The following is a 19,392-nucleotide window of genomic DNA, read 5'->3' on the forward strand; positions in this document are numbered from 1 at the left end:
TTGATGCAAGCAATATGGTGTGGCCCAAGCTCAACTTCCCCTAGCTGACATGTCCTTTAGACATCAGCTCCTAACAATTACTGTATTTGCACACCCATAAGGCGCACTTAAAAGTCAAAAATTTTCACCACAATGGACGGGGGGCCTTATAATGCGGCGCGTCTTAAGTGTGCACCGAGTTCCAAAATCTATAAATGTTGTGTGATGAGCGCTCCGCTTGACTGACTGGGAGCATTTCCTGCCGAGGCTGAGGACAGCATGCGGACGTAAAGGGGGAAGGGTGCGCGTGAAGGAGGACGCTAAAGGTACGCCCCCAGTAGGTATATAGCGCCGGTCAAGCCAGCCTCCACTCGTAAAGTAGCAATCAAGCCAGCCGCCCCTAATTTTGTTCATACGAGGCATTACGGTAATAAGTCCCCAACTCGCGGAGAAAGCCACCTTCAAAATAAAAGCTTCCCAATAATACGGACGTCAATGCTTTCGGTTAAGGAATGCAACCAGCAAGGTTAATTAGAATCTTGAGATGTATTAAAAAATGCAGTTTATTATTTTACGGAGACTTTTATTCTGAAATACAATATCAGATCTTCAAACCTCTTTTAGTGGAGTCCTTGGTGGTCTGTCACACAGATCTGGACTTGTCTTGCGATACCAATGGGATTATGTTGTGGTGGCTTTGGCTCAGTAGGTAGAACAGGTTTGAATCCCTGCTACGACTGTCCGCATGTCGAAGTGTCCTTGGGCAAGACACTGAACCCTAATTTGCTCCCAGTGGGCCTGGCAACGCGTTGCATGGCAGCAGTCGCCCATTGGTTTATGAACGTGTGTGTGAATGTGAGGCTTTGTAAAGCACTTTGGGCACTGTGATGATGTAGATAAAGTGCTATATAAGTGCAGCCCATTTACCATTTATTTTTCCCAAGATATCAAATAAACTACATTTTTTAATGTATCTCAAGATAAAAATTAACTTTGCTGGTTGCATTCCTTAACCGAAGAGCACTGATGTCCGTATTATTGGGAAGCTTTTATTTTGAAGGTGGCTTTCGCCGCGAGTTGGCGACCTATTACCGTAATGCCTAGTATGAACAAAATTAGGGGCAGCTGGCTTGACTGCTACTTTACGAGTGGAGGCTGGTTTGACTGCAGTCGAAAATTGCACCTACGAAGAGACACGCTTACGAAGGACAGTTTAAACTGCAAATGTTTTACCATGCCTGCGCCCAGTAATACGGTGCACCTTATGTATGTGTTAAACAGAAATAGTCCCCGTAACTGAGAATGCGCCTTTTCATACGGTGCGCCCTATGGTCGTGAAAATACGGTAGTCGATTACAGTGCGGTGAGAAAGTATTGTTCCCCCTTCTCAAAATCTTATATTTTTGCATAGGTTTCCCACTTTCATGTTTAAGATTATCAGACAAAAGGAAGGAAGAGACTGGGCAAAAGTGGCATCCATCTCAGAGTTCCAAGGTGAAAACCACTGCTGACCAAAAAAAACATAAAGGCTCATCTTACTTTTGCAAAAAAAAAAAAAACATTGAATGATTCCCAAGACTTTTGGGAGAATATTTTTTGGACTGAAGAGATGAAAGTTGAGCTTTTTGGAAGGTGTGTGTCTCATTACATCTGACGTATATGTAGCACAGCGTTTCTGAAAAAAACATGGTGGTGGTAGTGTGATGGTCTTTATATGATTTGATTTTTAGGTTTTCTTGATAAAAACTATTTTGGCTCCTCATTTTCAGTTGTCTAGCCTGAAAATATTGTTTTGGGATAATTAATGAAAAACAGTTGTCTGTTAAAGGGAAGAGTTTTCAGTTTTTCACATTTGTTAAAGCATCACATAATTATGACTTGATAAATTTGATAAGTTAAAAACATCTGCTGTTACTGGCGCCATCTTGTGCTTCTAATTTTATTAACAGGAAACCACCTTGCCTGAGGAAAAATGACCAGAGACAAAAGATATGACCTACAAGGCCTATGACCTACCTACATTTGTCACGCACTTGCAGGCCCACTCATCGTTGAGCAGATCACCGCGGGCTCGGCCTTGTTACTCCACGAAAGTACTTTACTGTATTTAGTGCTGCCAAATGTTACAGAACATCCATATTTTCTTATGGAAAATACTGAACGCTGACTTGTTACGACCATGACACCGATTGTTCCGGGTATTGGAGGGGGAAAAAAATCCAATGTCCGACATTACTGGCCACTACAGGGCTGTGTCCGGCGACCGTGACAAAAATTTCATGAAACACTATAAGATACGGGCTGTTCGGTCCCTGTACGACCGGAGTCAGAGTTTGGTCCGCATACCCGGCAGTAAATCGGACTTGGTTCCGGTGAGGGTTGGACTCTGCCAAGGCTGCCCTTTGTCACCGATTCTCAGAACTTTTATGGACAGAATTTCAAGGTGCAGCCAAGGCGTAGAGGGGGTCCGGTTTAGTGGCCTCAGTATTGCATCTCTGCTTTTTGCAGATGATGTGGTTCTGTTGGCTTCATCAAGCCGTGATCTCCAACTCTCACTGGAGCAGTTCGCAGCTGAGTGTGAAGCGGCTGGGATGAGAATCAGCACCTCCAAATCTGAGACCATGGTCCTCAGTCGGAAAAGGGTGGCGTGCCCTCTCCAGGTTGAGGATGAGATCCTGCCCCAAGTAGAGCAGTTCAAGTATCTTGGGGTCTTGTTCACGAGTGAGGGAAGAATGGAACGGGAGATCGACAGGCGGATTGGTGCAGCGTCTGCAGTGATGCGGACTTTGTATCGATCCGTTGTGGTAAAGGAGGAGCTAAGCCGAAAGGCGAAGCTCTCGATTTACCGGTCGGTCTACGTTCCTACCCTCAACTATGGTCACGAGCTGTGGGTCGTGACCGAAAGAACAAGATCCCCGACACAAGCGGCCGAAATGAGTTTCCTCTGCAGGGTGTCTGGGCTCTCCTTTAGATATAGGGTGAGAAGCTCGGTCATCCGAGAGGATCTCAGAGTAGAGCCGCTGCTCCTCCACATCGAGAGGAGCCAGATGAGGTGGCTGGGGCATCTGATTTGGACGCCTCCCTGGTGAGGTGTTCCGGGCACGTCCCACCGGGAGGAGACCCCTGGGACGACCCAGGACACGCTGGAGAGACAAATTTGTACAAAATTTTCTGTTAAAGTAGTAATTTCTATACATTGGCAGCTCTATGTATTTGTCAAGTTTGCAATTGGTTTGAAGTTATTTTTTTGTGAGGCTGGGGGGTGTTCCCATGAGTGTGTGACAAATGATTGATGCCTCATAAATTATGCCTTTTGTATCTGGTTGTTTTTGCTACATCAAATTAGAGGGACAAGAAGGGGCCAGGGAGGGATGATTATTATTATTTTTTTAAACAAATCATATTTATCATGTACTACTGTCAAGTCAAAATGAGTTAACAAATATTTTTATTTTATTGTTAACTCTCCCTTTCAGTCACAACCAAAACATATATAGTGGCCTCTAGTTGTAGCGCTTACGATAACATAATAACTTTGATAACACATTTTCAACAAAATACGAGTTACATTACTGCAACCAGAAGTTGCATTAATTACTAGGTTATGTGACTTTTTAAAACTCTCATAAAAGCCGTTGGAGCAACTGACCTGTCATACACATTGGTGTCGTTTTTGCAGGTCTATGTGAAGGATCTTTTGACATCCCATTTTTTTGTTTTATTTTATTTTATTTATTTTTTATTTTTTTAAATGAGGCTGTTGTGGAAACATCTGGACTCACAAATGTTGATACACAACACTGACTGTATCTTGTGAGTTTTGCTAATGGCTACCCTGCAATTGTCCGGCAAGCAAGCAGTTCAGAGTGTATGCCCATTTTACCCAAATTCAGCTTAAATAGGCTTCCGCTCCCACTGTTGAGAGTGGAGACAAATCAGTGAGTCATGTGGCAAGAAACGAAAACGTTCGTAGATGCAGACGATCCAACTCTGCGTGCTGTAAGAGTCCATCATCTCTGCTTTCTTGCACTTTGATTGCAAAAATGACTTAAGATGTAAGAATTCTCTGTGAATCATTGTTCCTTACTAGTCTTAGGACTCACTTGTGATTGATATTGATATTGTACATCTTGTAAAAAAAAAAAAATAATAATAATAATCATAAAGTACACACACAAAAAAAAAATACATTTAAAAAAATGCCCAAAAACGTTACCAGTCAAAGGCCAAGGAAAATGACTCATTTTTTGTTTTTATTTTTTTATTCGCAATTTATCACTGTGTGATACTTTGTACATCATATATAAACTGTATTCAAATGATTTCCTCTAACTACAAGGGACAAGAGACCCACTTTTTGTTAATTTGTGATATATATATTTTTAACAGCATTCTAACTTCTATCAAATGACTCCTGTTTGTTTTTGTTTGTTTTATGAGTTGCTTGTCGTATGTCATTAAGATAAAAGGATAAAAATTGATTTTGTACAGTAAGGGTGTGTGTATCATGTCGTTTGTTGCCTTGTTTGCAATACCCAAAGAATCTTGCAATCCCAAAGAAACAATCTTATACAGGGTACTCTAATACAATTGCAGCCAAAATATTAGGTACACTTGCACAATTGAATTACTGTGCCTTCCTTTGTGGGGTTTGTATGTTCTCACTGTGCTTCCTTCCACATTCCAAAACCAAAAACATGCATGTTATATTCAATGACGACTCTAAATTTTCAATGTGAATAGTTTTTTGTGCCCTTCGATTGGCTGGCAACCGACTCCAGGATGTACCCCGCCTCTCAGTCAGCCAGGATAGGTTCCAGCTCGTCCATGACCAAGATGAGGATAAAAAATATAGTAAATGGATAAATGGATGTTACAATATTTATTGCACAATAACTAAAAATATGAATGTAAAATACTCTGGCACACGACTCCTATGTGGTCAGAAGTGGAACTACCCCACAAATATCCATCCTTCCATTTTCTGAGCCGCTTCTCCTCACTAGGGTCGCGGGAGTGCTGGAGCCTATCCCAGCTATCATCGGGCAGGAGGCGGGGTACACCCTGAACTGGTTGCCAGCCAATCGCAGAGCACATACAAACAAACAACCATTCACACTCACAGTCACACTTACGGGCAATTTAGAGTCACCAATTAATGCATGTTTTTGGGATGTGGGAGGAAACCGGAGTGCCCGGAGAAAACCCACGCAGTCACGGGGAGAACATGCAAACTCCACACAGGTGGGGCCGGGGATTGAACCTGGCTCCACAGAACTGTGAGGCTGACACTCTAACCAGTCGACCACTGTGCCGCCATCCCCCACAAATATAGTAATTTGATTTTACATTTCCTAGTCTTGTAATCATGTCTCTTTGGTCGCTAATGTTATGAAAGAAAGAGTGAATATCATTAGTTTCTTATGGTGGTACGGTGGGTGACTACTTGGTTAATCAGCCTCACAGTTCTGAGGACCGGGTTCAAGTCCTGACCCCGCTTGTGTGGAGTTTGCATGTTCTCCCCGTGCCTGTGTGGGTTTTCTCCGGGTACTCTTAATTTCCTTCCACATCTAAAAAAACATGCATGGTAGGTTAATTGAAGACTCTAAATTGCCTGTAGATGTGACTGCGAATGATTGTTTGTTTATATGTGCCCTCCGATTGGCTGGCGACCAGTTCAGGGTGTACCCTTCCTCTCGCCTGAACATAGCTGGGATAGGCTCCAGCACGCCCGTGACCCTAGTGAGAATAAGTGGTACAGAAAATGGATTATTTTCTTGTTTTTACATTTATGAAGGTATTTTTCTTTAAGAGGCATAGTCGCCAAGCATGTGTAGGGCACTTGTATAATGCAGTGACCTGCGGTGAGGTTCATGAATGGTGAGGCACTGACTCAGTCACATGACGTCTGGAGCTCAATGAAGCTCAACTCAACACTGCCACATGCTGGTTGTGGCACCGTACATACCAGACTCCACTGTGCACTTGTAGTGGTTCTTCTGGTCGATAAGAAAGACTAAATGTCACACACTTACATTTAATATATTAGACAGTCTGTTAAACGTCAGTAAGTGCAGTACATGTGTGATAAAACGTATATTATTGGCGTTGTAATGAGGAAACACCAATGTCTCTTGTGTGAAGCCACGGACCAATCACAGCCTGCCTGAATGGATGTACACGTGGTCTCTTGAAGCATTATGGGAGCGATGACTCAACGTGACTCGGAGCTGCGTTTCCTATGCATTTGAACAGGAAATATGAAAATTCATCTATTTAACGATGACATCATTTAAATTATTGGATTGAAAAAGAAAATCAATGTAAAACACAGACCATAGAACTAAAATGGAAGAATTTAATGTAATCATAAGGTTTAAGGTTTTTACTATTCACATGCAGTAAAAAGGAAAGACCACCAGGGGGCAGTGAGGCTGCCTCACTTGCCTACCCTGACCGCACGTCACTGATATAATGAGATAATTTGGACTGCAATCATGTTTGATTTTGGCTTTTTTATTTATTTTAGCTTCATCAGAACAATAACAAATAATAATTTATATATTTACCTGTTTTGCATTATTAATCACAGTCTCCCTTTTTGTTAATTTGTTGAGTCTCAGGTTTTTACACCACAATTATGAACATGTTTGTATATCAATATTTGTCTCAAATGTCAATAAGAAGTGATTATGTCTTTGTAAAGGCAGAATACTTAAGTAAATACAATACAGTGGACCCCTGCATACTTGCAGTTCGGCACCTGCGGAGTCACCTGTTAGTGGATTTTTTTGTGTTTTTTTTAAATAATTTTTTTTAAACGCCAACACCCCCAACCCCATTTTTCGTGGAAACCGCTTATTGGCGGTATACTGTAGCCCCACTTACTCAAGATTTTTATGGGTTTAAAAATTTAAATTACAAAATTATTATGGTAGTCAGTTGTTCACTGATTTTTGCGTTTTGCAGTTGGGCCCTCTCCCTATCCACTGCATGTAGCTTTTTTATTGGAATGGTTGGTTTGACTCGTATTTAAACTAATTATATTGCCCCACTGAACAAGGCGTGGTGCTCTTTTGCTGCGTAGGCATAGGTGTGCCTTGAGAAAGTGCTGGTTGAAGTGTGTAAAAAGAGGGGAGGAGACAGGAAATGCATTTCCGCGGAGGGACAGAAGGAGGAGTAGTGTGGGTGTTTTTTTCCAGCGTGGAGTTTCCGCCCCAAGGCTATGAAGGAAGATCTGTGCAACAGAGCCAAATAAACCAGGAAGGAGGAGCAAGGAGTCAAAGTAGCCCCGCCCACGAGGAGACCCTATTGGCTGGACAGCGAGTCAATCATGACACTTCCTGTCTGGAGGCGAGGGAGGAGCCGTCACTCACTCAGCTCGCTTTTCCTTTTCTCTCAAAAAAATTGTGAAGTTGAAACTGACTCGTAACGAGCGCAGTCTGTCGCTCGCATTTATTCTCACCGTTTCCTGTGCGGGGGGAGGCCATTTTGTAACCTGAGAAAGATTTTTACCTGCTGACTGTCTGTCGTTTTACTTTCACATTCAAGTGTGTGGACTTTTATCTTTAGTAGAGCACGACGAGGGAAAAAAAGTGTCGGCAGCAGGAGAAGAAGAAAAAGGAGGAGAAATAGGTGGCTAGTTTTCCTTCTCAGTGTGAGGGTGTGTGTTTCTCATGTAAGAGAGAGGAGACACCGTGAAGAAAGAGCACAAAACACTTCCTGGAGATTAGAGAAGGGACCCCCTTTATTCCAAGGGGAACCTGGAGACTATGCTCCATCTTCCTGCGTGGGTGAGACTGTGAATATTTTTCCCGAGAGTGTTGAGAGCTTCATCACACAGGTTTGTTTGGGAGGATGGCCAACGCAAGCCCCTGCATGCCCCCCACGGGCCAGATGTTCTTTCCTCCGGGGGTCTCCACGCTGCACGGTTCGGCCGCGGTGACCCCGGTCCCCGTGGCATCCGTGTCTCCGCAGGGTTGCTTCAACGTGATGGACTTGAACCACGGGCTGGGTCTGTCGGGGGGTGCCACGGTGACCTCGGTGCCTCCGACTGCTGCAGGGGTGTCCTTCAGCATCCAGATCGGCCTAACGCGAGAGTCGGTGCTGATGCCACAGAGTGCAGACTTGGCCTACGTGAAACAAATTGCCTGCTCCATTGTTGACACCAAGGTAGGCACATGTGCATATACTGGACACACACTTTTGCCCAGTTTTGTTTTTGTTCCCGTGTGTCATTGTTGCAAGAGGGAGTCGTCACATTCGAGCAAGAAATTGGCACCAGACTAGGAACATTTGACCGGTTTGCTCTCATTAAGTAATTACCACAAAACCGAACTCAATTCGGCTTTGTTGTGCTGCGTCCGACACACAAGAATGATGAAACTTCAATTGTACGCCAAGAACAAGCATCACAGCCCTAATGATGCTGCAAGTGTCTAGCCACGTTACAATGTAATTTGAATGAATTCAGTTTTTCACAATTTCATCTCTTTAGGTTTGTTTTATGAAGTGTGTCATAACATTTCCCGTATTGCTGTCAAAAATATATATACAGTCTTTCAAATATAGACTACAGTTGTGCCTTGAGATACAAGTGACCCAACTACTAAGTTTTGGGAGATACAAGCCCTCTTTGCCTGATTTTGTTCTCACTTTCGAGCAAAATTTCAGCTACGAGTGCTGTACGGTGGCAGCAAACTCAACTCACTTCACCATATGCAGCAGTTTGGCAGCTAGTGAACAATTCTTCAAAAAAGAGGCTTTATGCTGCTAATGCCACTGCCAGTGGAAGTATACTGTAAAATTAAACATAAAACAAAGACAATTACATTGTTAATTTAAAAGAATTGCATAGCTTTGCCTTAAAGTCCCCTAGCTTAATGCTAACAGTTAATGGGGGAAATGCCATAGACAGGCTAACAAGCAGTATTATGACCTTTTAAGCAACAGATATTTGAGAACGGCGGCCGACTGGTTAGAGCGTCTGCCTCACAGTTCTGAGGACCGGGGTTCAATCCCCGGCCCCGCCTGTGTGGAGTTTGCATGCTCTCCCTGTGCCTGGGTGGGTTTTCTCCGGGCATTCCGGTTTCCTCCCACATCCAAAAAACATGCGTGGTAGGTTAATTGAAGACTCGAAATTGCCCGTAGGTGTGAATGTGAGTGCGAATGGTTGTTTGTTTATATGTGCCCTGCAATTGGCTGGCAACCAGTTCAGGTTGTACCCCGCCTCCTACCCGTTGATAGCTGGGATAGGCTCCAGCGCTTCCGCGACCCTTGTGAGAATTTGCGGCTCAGATAATGCATGGATGGATGGATATTTGAGCACAAACAATGGAGCAACACATTTAGACACATTTAGACAGGTAACACTAACACATTTATTCTGCGAAGAACAATTAATATGACTGTGGCTTACTGAGAAGCTGTGACCATCTTCATGTATATTAGGGCTGCAACTAACGATCATTTTAATAATTAATTAATCTGTCGATATTTTTTTTTGATTAATCAATGAATCAGATAAGAACAAACTTTAAAAAAATATATCCATTCAAAACCAGGGCATTATTTCAAATTGGCAGTGCCGAAAAGAGCACAAATTGGTTGCTGCATAAACATCCCATAGCTCTTAAAGTAATAAATTATTATTACATTTCAAATGAAAACATATTGCAGAAGCTGCTAAATAACGCATCCTACAATATCACTAAGCGGAGGAAAATAAACTAAGGATTATTCCTTTAAGAGTGCTTCTGCGTTTATGACTTCACTTGAGTTTTTGGACTCAAGCAGAGAAATCACTGTTAGTAGGCAGTATCCAATTTCTCATGTCATAAAAAATATATGACACTACAAGTAAATACTGTTAAATTATTGAACAGACAATTTATCAATGGACAGTTTTGTTATCGTGAGCATTTATTATTGCTGCAGCAATAATACTGTTTTGGAGGTAGAGTATATTAATATAAACATTGGACGGACGGGGATCGAGGTGCACAGTAATATGTTTTGAAGCTGCCTTTTTCACAAAAACCTGTGGGAAAATGGACAGAAACTACTAAAACCTATTGAGAAGTACTCTGCAAGAGTCAAGAAAAAGAGCAAGAAAAAAGAGAGGTTTTTCGGTTCTCCTGCGTTCGTCTCTTTGCCCCACCTGTCCTGTGAACCTTCCTGCAGTACCGTGAGCCTTCTTGTAATACTGTGAGCTTTCCCACAATATCGCAATAATTATCATACCGTGAGATTAATACAGTGATAAAACCGAACCTTGAGATCAATATCGTTGCATCACTAATATATAAATACACACACAGACACACACACACACACACACACACATATATCCCCAGGTAGCCAAGACAAGCACATCAGAAGGACCAGTACACCTCCATTGAATTGAAGCAAAAAATGTCACAAAAACTGTTTAATTCTATTTCATTACTGTATGTTTTTATGAAGTTCAATATTATAGAGTGCTATTTTATTTCTCTTATGAAAAACCACATTACAAACATTTTTGTTTTTTTGGGGGGTGGGGAATGGAACTGATTAATAACATTTCTATTCATTTGAATAGAAAGATGATTTGAGATGAGTGTTTTGAGTTATGTTCATGTTCATGGAGCAAATTAAACTCTTATCTTAAGGCAGCACTGTATGTTTTCCCCTTTGAAGTTATCCCCTGGTGTCAATCGCACTTTCTTAGCCTTCTCTGCCACTCCTGTAAGAATTTTTCCAGGAACCAGCGCAGCACCATCTTTACAGCCATCTTGAATTTATCCATAAAAACGAGTACCCTGGATGAACCCCTTGAGCTTTGGATAGAGGAAAAATATAACATAGCCAATTCGGGTAAGTAGTGAGGTTGCTCCAGCACGGCGATGTTTTTCTCGGCCACAAATTGTCAGATGCTCAGGGCATTCTGAGCAGGCGTGTCATCATGCCACAGTTCTCACCTCTTCTGGCAAACTGAATGAAGTTTGAACACCGCAGGATCTCTTTGTAGATGTGCTGGTTGATCATCTGGCTTACATTGAAGGGGGGAAATTGTAGTTTGACTTTGAATATACAGTATCTTTTGTGACTGCAGTCCTAGAACTATTCCTACACACCTCGTATAATGTGAAAAGAGCAAATATTCTCCCTGACTTTTTTATTAAGCTGCACCACCTAATAAGATTCAATACGAGGGCTGTATCAACTGTTAGGTATTTATTAAAGGTTAATTATTGAATCATAATTTGTATTTGGGTAGATGCATAATGCTAAGAGGTGTTATTATTATGTTAATAATAATAATAATGCATTACACTTATTTAGTGCTTTTCTAGGCACGCATAGACGCTTTAAAATTTCATGGATTATTCATTCACTCCTCAGTTACACCCTGGTGGTAAGCTGTGTAGCCACAGCTGCCCTGGGGCAGTCTGACAGAAGTGTGGTTGCCATTCTGTGCCTACGGCCCCTCCGACCACCACCAGACATCCAACTACATTCATTAATTGGCAATGTGGGTTATGTGTCTTGTCCAGGGAGACAACAACGACAGGCACTTGGGCGGGGATAGGAACCGGCGACCCTCCGTTTTCAGGGCGTACGTTTACCCTCTATGCCACGCCACTGATACCACTGATGGTTACAGAGATTGTAACAGAGCTACTAACCTACAACCAAAATTCTAATATTTGTTCCAAGAAATTGTATTAAATTATTAATAACCGTCTAGAGATCTATGGGTTTTTTTGACCAGTGAGATTTCAGCGTCTACAATTATCTGATCTTCCCAGGGCCAAAATCAGTAGTGCTGGTCGATGTAACAAACTATTAGCAATGGGACTGTTTTTTTAACCAATCAAATTTAAAATGTGTCCTCACAGGGCCAGCAAACTGTTATAAACAACAACCTCCCTGACATTGTCAATAACAAATGAACATTATTTTCTTCTTATAATATATTTTTGGTAAAGCTTTTGTATTCTAACCCTTTATGCAAATAATGGCAGTCATGAATTTGCTGGTGAGTGTGGCAACTAATGACTTAAAAATCATAATGAACACTCTTGATGCCAGGTAAAGTTTTATTAGCAGCAATACACATTATTGTCTTTTTTTATCCAGGCATAGTGACAAAATGCAAAATGTGAGAAACAATCTGGGGAGACATTCGAATGTTTACATCCTCTTTGCAGCAGGAAGTACTGAGCATTGTGGGAAATACGGTCTTCTTTTGCACCAGCAGTAATTTATATTCACTATTCAGCGGCAGGTAGTGTTTCTCCATATGGGGGAAAAATAAAATAAAATAGGAGGCATACCAGTGCTGAAGTTTTCATAAGCTGAGGTGTTATAGTTGTTGGAGCATGTACTTTGGAGTGGCCGATTAGGCTGCTAAGCGATTATATTAACCCTTTTCTAAAGCCTGCACACAGCTTTAGAAAATCTTTAAAGTCGCTCACCGTGCCACCCATCTTAATCTAAATGACAGAATTCAGCCTTATGCAGGAAATTTGTGTCTATGAAACTCCAATTGTCTCTTTTTATAAATTGGGATTGCTTGACATTGGTGGAGACATGCTTTTCAGAGCCATTGTCCATTACCGCTTTCCCTTCTGAAAGATAACGTAACCCTATGTAGGAGACTTAACTCCCTCTTTTATGCAGCGATTCCTCAAAATATCCTCACATTTATTTTCCTTTTCCTTTTACGCTGAACCCAGTGAAGCAGGATATTGTAAATGCAGTTGTCTAGCCCCAATATTTTAGGAAATGATCAGTGCATGTGGGCGGCACGGTGGGTGACTGGTTAGCACATCTGCCTCACAGTTCTGAGGACCGGGGTTAAAATCCTGGCCTTGCCTGTGTGGAGTTTGCATGTTCTCCCCGTGCCTGCGTGGGTTTTCTCCGGGTACCCCGGTTTCCTCTCACATTCCAAAAACATGCATGTTAGGTCAATTCCATCCATCCATTTTCTTTACCGCTTATCCTCACTAGGGTCGCGGGCTGCTGGAGCCTATCCCAGCTATCTTCGGGCGGGGGGCGGGGTACACCCTGAACCTGTCGCCAGCCAATCGCAGGGTAGGTTAATTGAGGACTCTAAATAGCCGGTAGGTGTGAATGTGAGTGTGAATGGTTGTTTGTTTATATGTGCCCTGCGATTGGCTGGCGACCAGTGCAGGGTGTACCCTGCTTCTCGCCGGAAGATAGCTGGGATAGGCTCCAGCACGCCCGCGACCCCAATGAGGATAAGCGGTGCAGGAAATGGATGGATGGAAATGGATCAGTGCATGTGATGGAAAAATGTGCAGTGCGAGCTGGTGGGGTGACTTCAATAGCACATGGCCCTGAGGGATACACAGTGTACCTAGATTCATATCAAGTGTTCTTTTAACGTAAACATTTTGCAAAATGTTTCTGTTTAATCAGCTACGTTTAAGTACCCTGTTTTAGACTTGCCTCTAATTTCATAAATATTCCTTCAATTCCTGTCAATTCCCATGTCAAAATCATGAACTGTATCTGCAAATAGTGTGAGTCTTCGCAAACGTAGACATATTCCTGAAATTCCAATATATTCGCATTAATTTTCCATATATCCCTGTTAATTGCCGTGTAAAATTTCCCAAATTTGCACGGAATCTTGCAACCCTACTGGAAAATGAAGTATTTGAACCCAGAAAATTATTGTAGTGCATTACAAGGCGAAGTTCCATTTGTAATTTAAATAAATATCCATCCGTCCATTTTCTACAGCGCCTTGTCCACATTAAGGTTAAAGGTGATCTGGAGCCTATCTCAGCTGACACTGGGCAAGAGGTGACTTACACCCTGGACTGGTCGCCAGTCAATCGGTGGGCACGTATAGACAACCATTCACACTCACATTCACACCTGAGGAAAATTTAGTCTTCAATATCCCTAACATGCATGTCTTTGGAATGTGAAGCCAGAGTACCCCGAGAAAAGCCACAAAAGCACGGGGACAACATGCTAACTCCACAGAGGAAAACACAAGATTTCAATCCTGAACCTCAGAACTGTGATGCAGATGTGCAAACCACAATTATATTTATTTATGACTTTTTTAGTTAACCAAATATGGTTTCTTGCCCTATAAATATGAAATATTATAGTGTTTCATTGTGTTTGGAGTTTTTCCCTCCAGTTTTCTCTTTATCCCCAAACATAAATCATAGATGCGAGGCTATTCTTGGTATTTATGATTTCCCTAATACTATGAGGGAAGCCTAATATTAAACAGATGTTATTGACTGTACTGTAGTCCAAACTGAGTTAAGCTTCTGTTTTAACACCAGCTTGGTCCTGTGCAATAAAAGTAAATGACGATGCTGCTGAGTCTGGTGCACTGAGATCATTGTGGGGCGAAAAAAGATTACAGAAAAAAAAAAGACCCTCAAGCTGTTTATTTTCAAGTCTTACCACATGAGACGCACACCCACACTCGGCAAGCAATGCTGAAATCCCCTAAATACAAAACTCCAACCCTTCTAGGAGAGGAGGATTTAGGTGAGACACTTGGACAATAGGCGGTTTGTCCCGGCCCGGGCACCACATGAGCTAGTGCGCCGAGTGTCAGTGTGCATGCATGAATGCCTACATTGGTGTGTTTTTAGAGGGCTAGTGTGGTGCAGTGTGCACCCCTGCTCCCTCACTGCCGCCCACGATCATCTCTCCCATCCCAGAAAGGGTGAGTCACCGCCTCTGTTTATTCACAGGCTCCCTCCTTGTACATTGGCACATTTTTCCATTCACTTCCCGTCTCATAGCGCCCGCCGGTTTCCAACACTAACCCACACTTTACAAACATGACCCCAACAGTAAATGCCCATTTTCTTGTCAATATTACAACTTTTACTGCAGCTTGGAATCACAATGTGCATTTCTATTAAATTATATTGCAGCTTTTGTGTTGGACAGGCCTCAATGGCCCCTTTCATTACCCCCATCTTCCTGAATCCCACTTTTCTTTTCATTCTAATTACAATGCCCCATAACAGTGCCTCTTCTACTTTGACTATACCATTGAGGGGAAATACTTCCTACTCTCCCCCCCTCTTCATCCTCTTTAGCTAAAATACTTCCTCTCCTTGTCCACCTCTCCCACGTCCTTGTGCTGGGCCACCTTCCTCTCAGGCTTTGCCTCCTCTTTAATTTTGCACACCCTTCTCCACCTATCGTTGAGCAAGATACTGAACTCCTAGTTGCTGCTTATCAGTAGGTGAATGAAGTAAAATGCTATACAAGTCCTTTTAGAACTATTCAGCAAACAAACAGTGTTGCCTGTTGTTGTTGTTTTTTTACATTTTTTAATTTATTTTTTTAAATTTTGTTTGCAAAATAGCAGGGGTCATCAACTTTTTTTTTTAAACTGAGAGCTGCTTCATGGGTACGGATTAAAGCGAAGGGCTACCAGTTTGATACACACATCTGAAAGTACACGTTTGCTCAAATTACCTTTTAATTACATGTTGTTAATAATGAATTATATTTATTTTTGTGACGACACTGATCATGTTTATGATATCTCACAATAGTTATCAGCAATGACTTAACAGGGTAGAAAACAAATATTAATATGTAAACCTATTTGTATAACTCTTCAAGTTTTTACATTTTCAAACGTATGAAATGACTTCTAAAACATTCCAAGGAAATCACAATGTCGCATCACTGGTGGGATATTTTTAGAACAGGCCCGCAGACTACTCGTGTGGTCCTTTTGGGCTACCTGGTGTCCGCGGACACCACGTTGGTGACCCCTGTTCTACAAAAACAAATCCGATCCAGAATGCTGGCCAACCTCTGATTTGTTTGGATTACAAAGCAAATGTTCCCATAGGAAATAATTGAAATATAAATATTTAGTTCCAAATAAAAAATTTAAATAATGCCCTGACTTGATAACGAGAGACAACGCCGATCTTACTGCTTTAAATAGGAGTCATCTTACGTCATGCAACTTTTCTGAACATTCCTTATGGAGGCTGCTTGCAAAAAAAGCAAAACACAAGCACAGGTGATTCATTGGCGCTTGTGCGATGTCATGCATGAAGGTAATAAAAAATTTTATGCAACAATTTCTGTCCAATTCCTATGTGTAGGGGCTGAGAGACAGCTGACATTGGGCCCTACAAAAGACAGTAGCACTGCTTGAGACTGAAACGACAACGTACTGCAAATACCCTAGCTAGGGCCCCTTACGATCTGTTGCTGGCTTTTGCTCAGTAGGGGGCACTATACCATGACTGATATGGGTCCATATTAATGACACAACTGGAAATCACGTAGACACTGCAATGACATAACCGGGTTTGTGAATCTCCCCAGTGGGGCCCCCTACTAACAGGGTTGTTTATTTTAAGCAGGTGCCGTTTATGTCAATTATTGAAGAAAATATATATTTGCTCATCAATTGATAGACATAATTTATTCATCCTGTGAGAGAAATTACATTATCCAATGCTTTTTGTTTTCAGGGCAGGGCTCCCAGGGGATCTGGAAGCGCCCGTGATAGCAATTCGACATTTTTGTGTTGCATAGTTAAGGTATCAAACAGGTATCATTTAGGCTATAGGCTCTCTAGCTGAGTTTACCTAAAGGAGTGTCTCTTTCGGTTCTTCTGTTGCTAGCATGTTTTTATGCATGCTGATTGGAGGTCATACAAATTTAATTGGTGGTCGCGGTTATAACACAAACACACACATACATACGCATGCACTCATTCTCTCTCTCACACACACACACACACACACTCACACAGTCACACACACAGTTGTGACTAAGAGCCCTTGCCCTGGCCATTGTTTCCACCTCCGTTCTGTGTGTTTTATCCCCCTCCCAAGAGAAGCTGTTTGGAATCACACACACCACCTGTTTACCTCACTCTTTTGCACGTGTAGTCCACACAAACATACAGTGAGGTCATGGAACAGCGTTACAAACTAGGTTACAGTAATGCATTCAGTGACAGTCCGGTCCCTACGATAATTAAATCCACAGAATTTATCATGGGAATTCTATATTGATACTTGGAAGTGTCCTCAGATGCTTTTGTCGATGAGTCCCATTTACACAAATAACCAGAAGCCTATGGGTTTTCCATTTGTATGAATGCTGAAAGTTGAGTATTGCTCTAATGTTATTGTACAACTAAAACATTAAGTGAGCACCTTTTTAATGGTGTACAGTAGTAGTTTCAGTACAGCGTTTTTTAAGACAATGATTTGTTTGGATTTTATATCCAATAGAAAATAATGGGAATTAAAATAAGTAGGGCCGCACAATGACCTAGATGTTTTGTCTCCCAGTTCTGTGCTTTCCGGTTCAAATTGCGGCTCCAGCCTTCCTGTGTGAAGTTTGCATGTTGCGTCCTGTACTTGCGTGGGTTTTTTACGGGCACATTGTCCACACTCCCCAAAAGTGCATGTTAGGTTAATTGAAGACTCTAGATTGGGCATAGATGTGAATGTGAGTGTGAATGGCTTGTCTACATGGCCCTGTAATTGGCTGGTGACCAGTCCAGGGTGTTTACCATCTCTTGCCCAAAGTCAGCTGGGATAGGCACCAGCTAATTCGCGACCCTACTCAGGACAAGTGCTACACTTGGAGAAAATGGATGGACTTAATCAGTTCCAGTCTTGGACTGACATTATAAAACCTTAATGAGCTATTACAAATTAACTAATACATAGTTTTGCTAGACTTTACGCCGATCTGATCGGTTTGATCGGTATCGGCCGATAATTAGCATTTTATGCTGAGCGGCTGATCGGCTTTCATGTCATAATTCGCCGATCGGATCAATGACCTCATCGATCGGCTCCGCACAAGACATTTAACTGCGCGTCTTCGTTGCGTATGAATCCAAAAGCTAGTTTATTTTTAGCCTTGTCATGTGTCTTGTGGCGCAGTACTATAACTATCTGACGGCCAATAAAGTTTTTTCAATCTTGTCGGTGAAAAAACACGTCTTCGGTGTAGGACTATTTTGCGGTGTCTCAGACAAACAAGTTATTTGCAGTCTGTGCACAACTGAAGTATGTCGTCGGGAATGTCATTAAATGCTTCAACACAACAAATTTGATCGGGCAGCTGAAGAATGTACACAAGGAGGAGCATGCCGCGTTCAAGCCACGCAGCGTGGGGAGAAAAAAAACAAACAAAACAAAACAAAGGAAAAGTCAAATGTACGCAAACTCTGGACAACACCCGTCCGTATAGCCGGGACAGTGAGAAAGTTGGTGTAAGCATGTCATTAACAGTATTTGTTAAAGTAATTCTATTACAGTAAGTTAGCACCCATTATTTCTGTGATCGGTTATCGTTTTTTTAAACTTGCTGATTGGTGATCTGCCCCAAAATCCTGATCGTGTAAAGCCAAATTTTTGCATGGTATCTGTGAATTTCACTGCTGTGTGCTTTGATGTATTAACCAGTGTTATTGTCGTCAATTCACTTCCTTGGCATGTCTTGGCACAATTTTGGAAGGAAATGTCAACTTCTAGTCACTATTGTAATAGAGTGTATCCATTGTCGCCATTGGTTGTGTAGTGGTTCCCAATAGCTGACTTTTGTTAACCTGGTTTGGTATCAGTTACAAGTCAATGTGGTCTTTACAATGGCCCTGTGATTGAATGGCGACCAATCCAGTGTGTAGTCAACCTTTTGGTCCATGTCAGTTGGAATAGGCTTCCCTGTCCAGAATAAGCCATATGGATAATGGATGTTTATTGATAATTGATAGACGGCTCATTCCACGGATGTGTTACGAGCAATTATTAACAGCAAAATACATTAAAAGGCATATAATATTAACACACAACAGTATTGTCGGTAATCAGGTATCAAGATGTAGATATAAAATAATATTGTATCAAGAATTTTCCACCTCAAATTATTTTGCAATAAACCATGTCAAACGCATTTTTCCTAATCTGTGAAAAACTAGTTAAATAAAGTTTCATCATGACTTTCTTCCACTCTTTTTTTAGAGGCCAAGGCGTGTACAGCAGGAACAGCAGATACAGTCATGGCTTTGTATAAAAAGACGCAATTTGTTTTATTTTTTCCCCTCCTGACTGTCAGACATGAAATCAGGCTAATATTTTCTTGTTTTAGGTAAATTATAATTGCCAACAGAATTTCGATTTGCTAAGTACCAGAATATTTAGAGAATGATTTTTTTTTCAATAAATATAAATAATAGACCATACAATCACCCCAGGCGTAGTAATATTTTTAAGCATGGCTATATTTATTTTTATTTTTGTTTTTTTATTTATATTTTTGTCATATTATTATTTTACTTGTTAATAATTTATTTTTTAATATTATTATTTTACTTGTTAATAATTTATTTTCTGGTTGTTCTATTAAGTTATATTGAATGTT

General features: G+C 41.5%; 2 protein-coding genes across 4 annotated transcripts in view; both read left to right on the forward strand.

Moving 5' to 3' along the window:
* The window catches only part of strn4 (striatin, calmodulin binding protein 4), a 29,573-nt gene extending 29,551 nt beyond the window's left edge, over positions 1–22 (forward strand). For both annotated transcript variants that reach the window (XM_061782836.1, XM_061782835.1), the window contains exon 18: positions 1–22. This exon is cut by the window's left edge and continues 1,826 nt beyond it. The gene's annotated coding sequence lies outside the window, so the exon portion shown is untranslated.
* A 7,337-nt stretch (positions 23–7,359) lies between these two features.
* Positions 7,360–19,392, forward strand: part of prkd2 (protein kinase D2) — a 64,985-nt gene continuing 52,952 nt past the window's right edge. For both annotated transcript variants that reach the window (XM_061781241.1, XM_061781242.1), the window contains exon 1: positions 7,360–8,151. In XM_061781241.1, the coding sequence (XP_061637225.1) occupies positions 7,837–8,151 (315 nt within the window). In that variant the 5' untranslated portion in view covers positions 7,360–7,836. The remainder of the gene's footprint in view (positions 8,152–19,392) is intronic.

This window comes from Phyllopteryx taeniolatus, chromosome 8 (assembly GCF_024500385.1).
Source record: "Phyllopteryx taeniolatus isolate TA_2022b chromosome 8, UOR_Ptae_1.2, whole genome shotgun sequence".
In the NCBI taxonomy this organism is placed as follows: domain Eukaryota; kingdom Metazoa; phylum Chordata; class Actinopteri; order Syngnathiformes; family Syngnathidae; genus Phyllopteryx; species Phyllopteryx taeniolatus.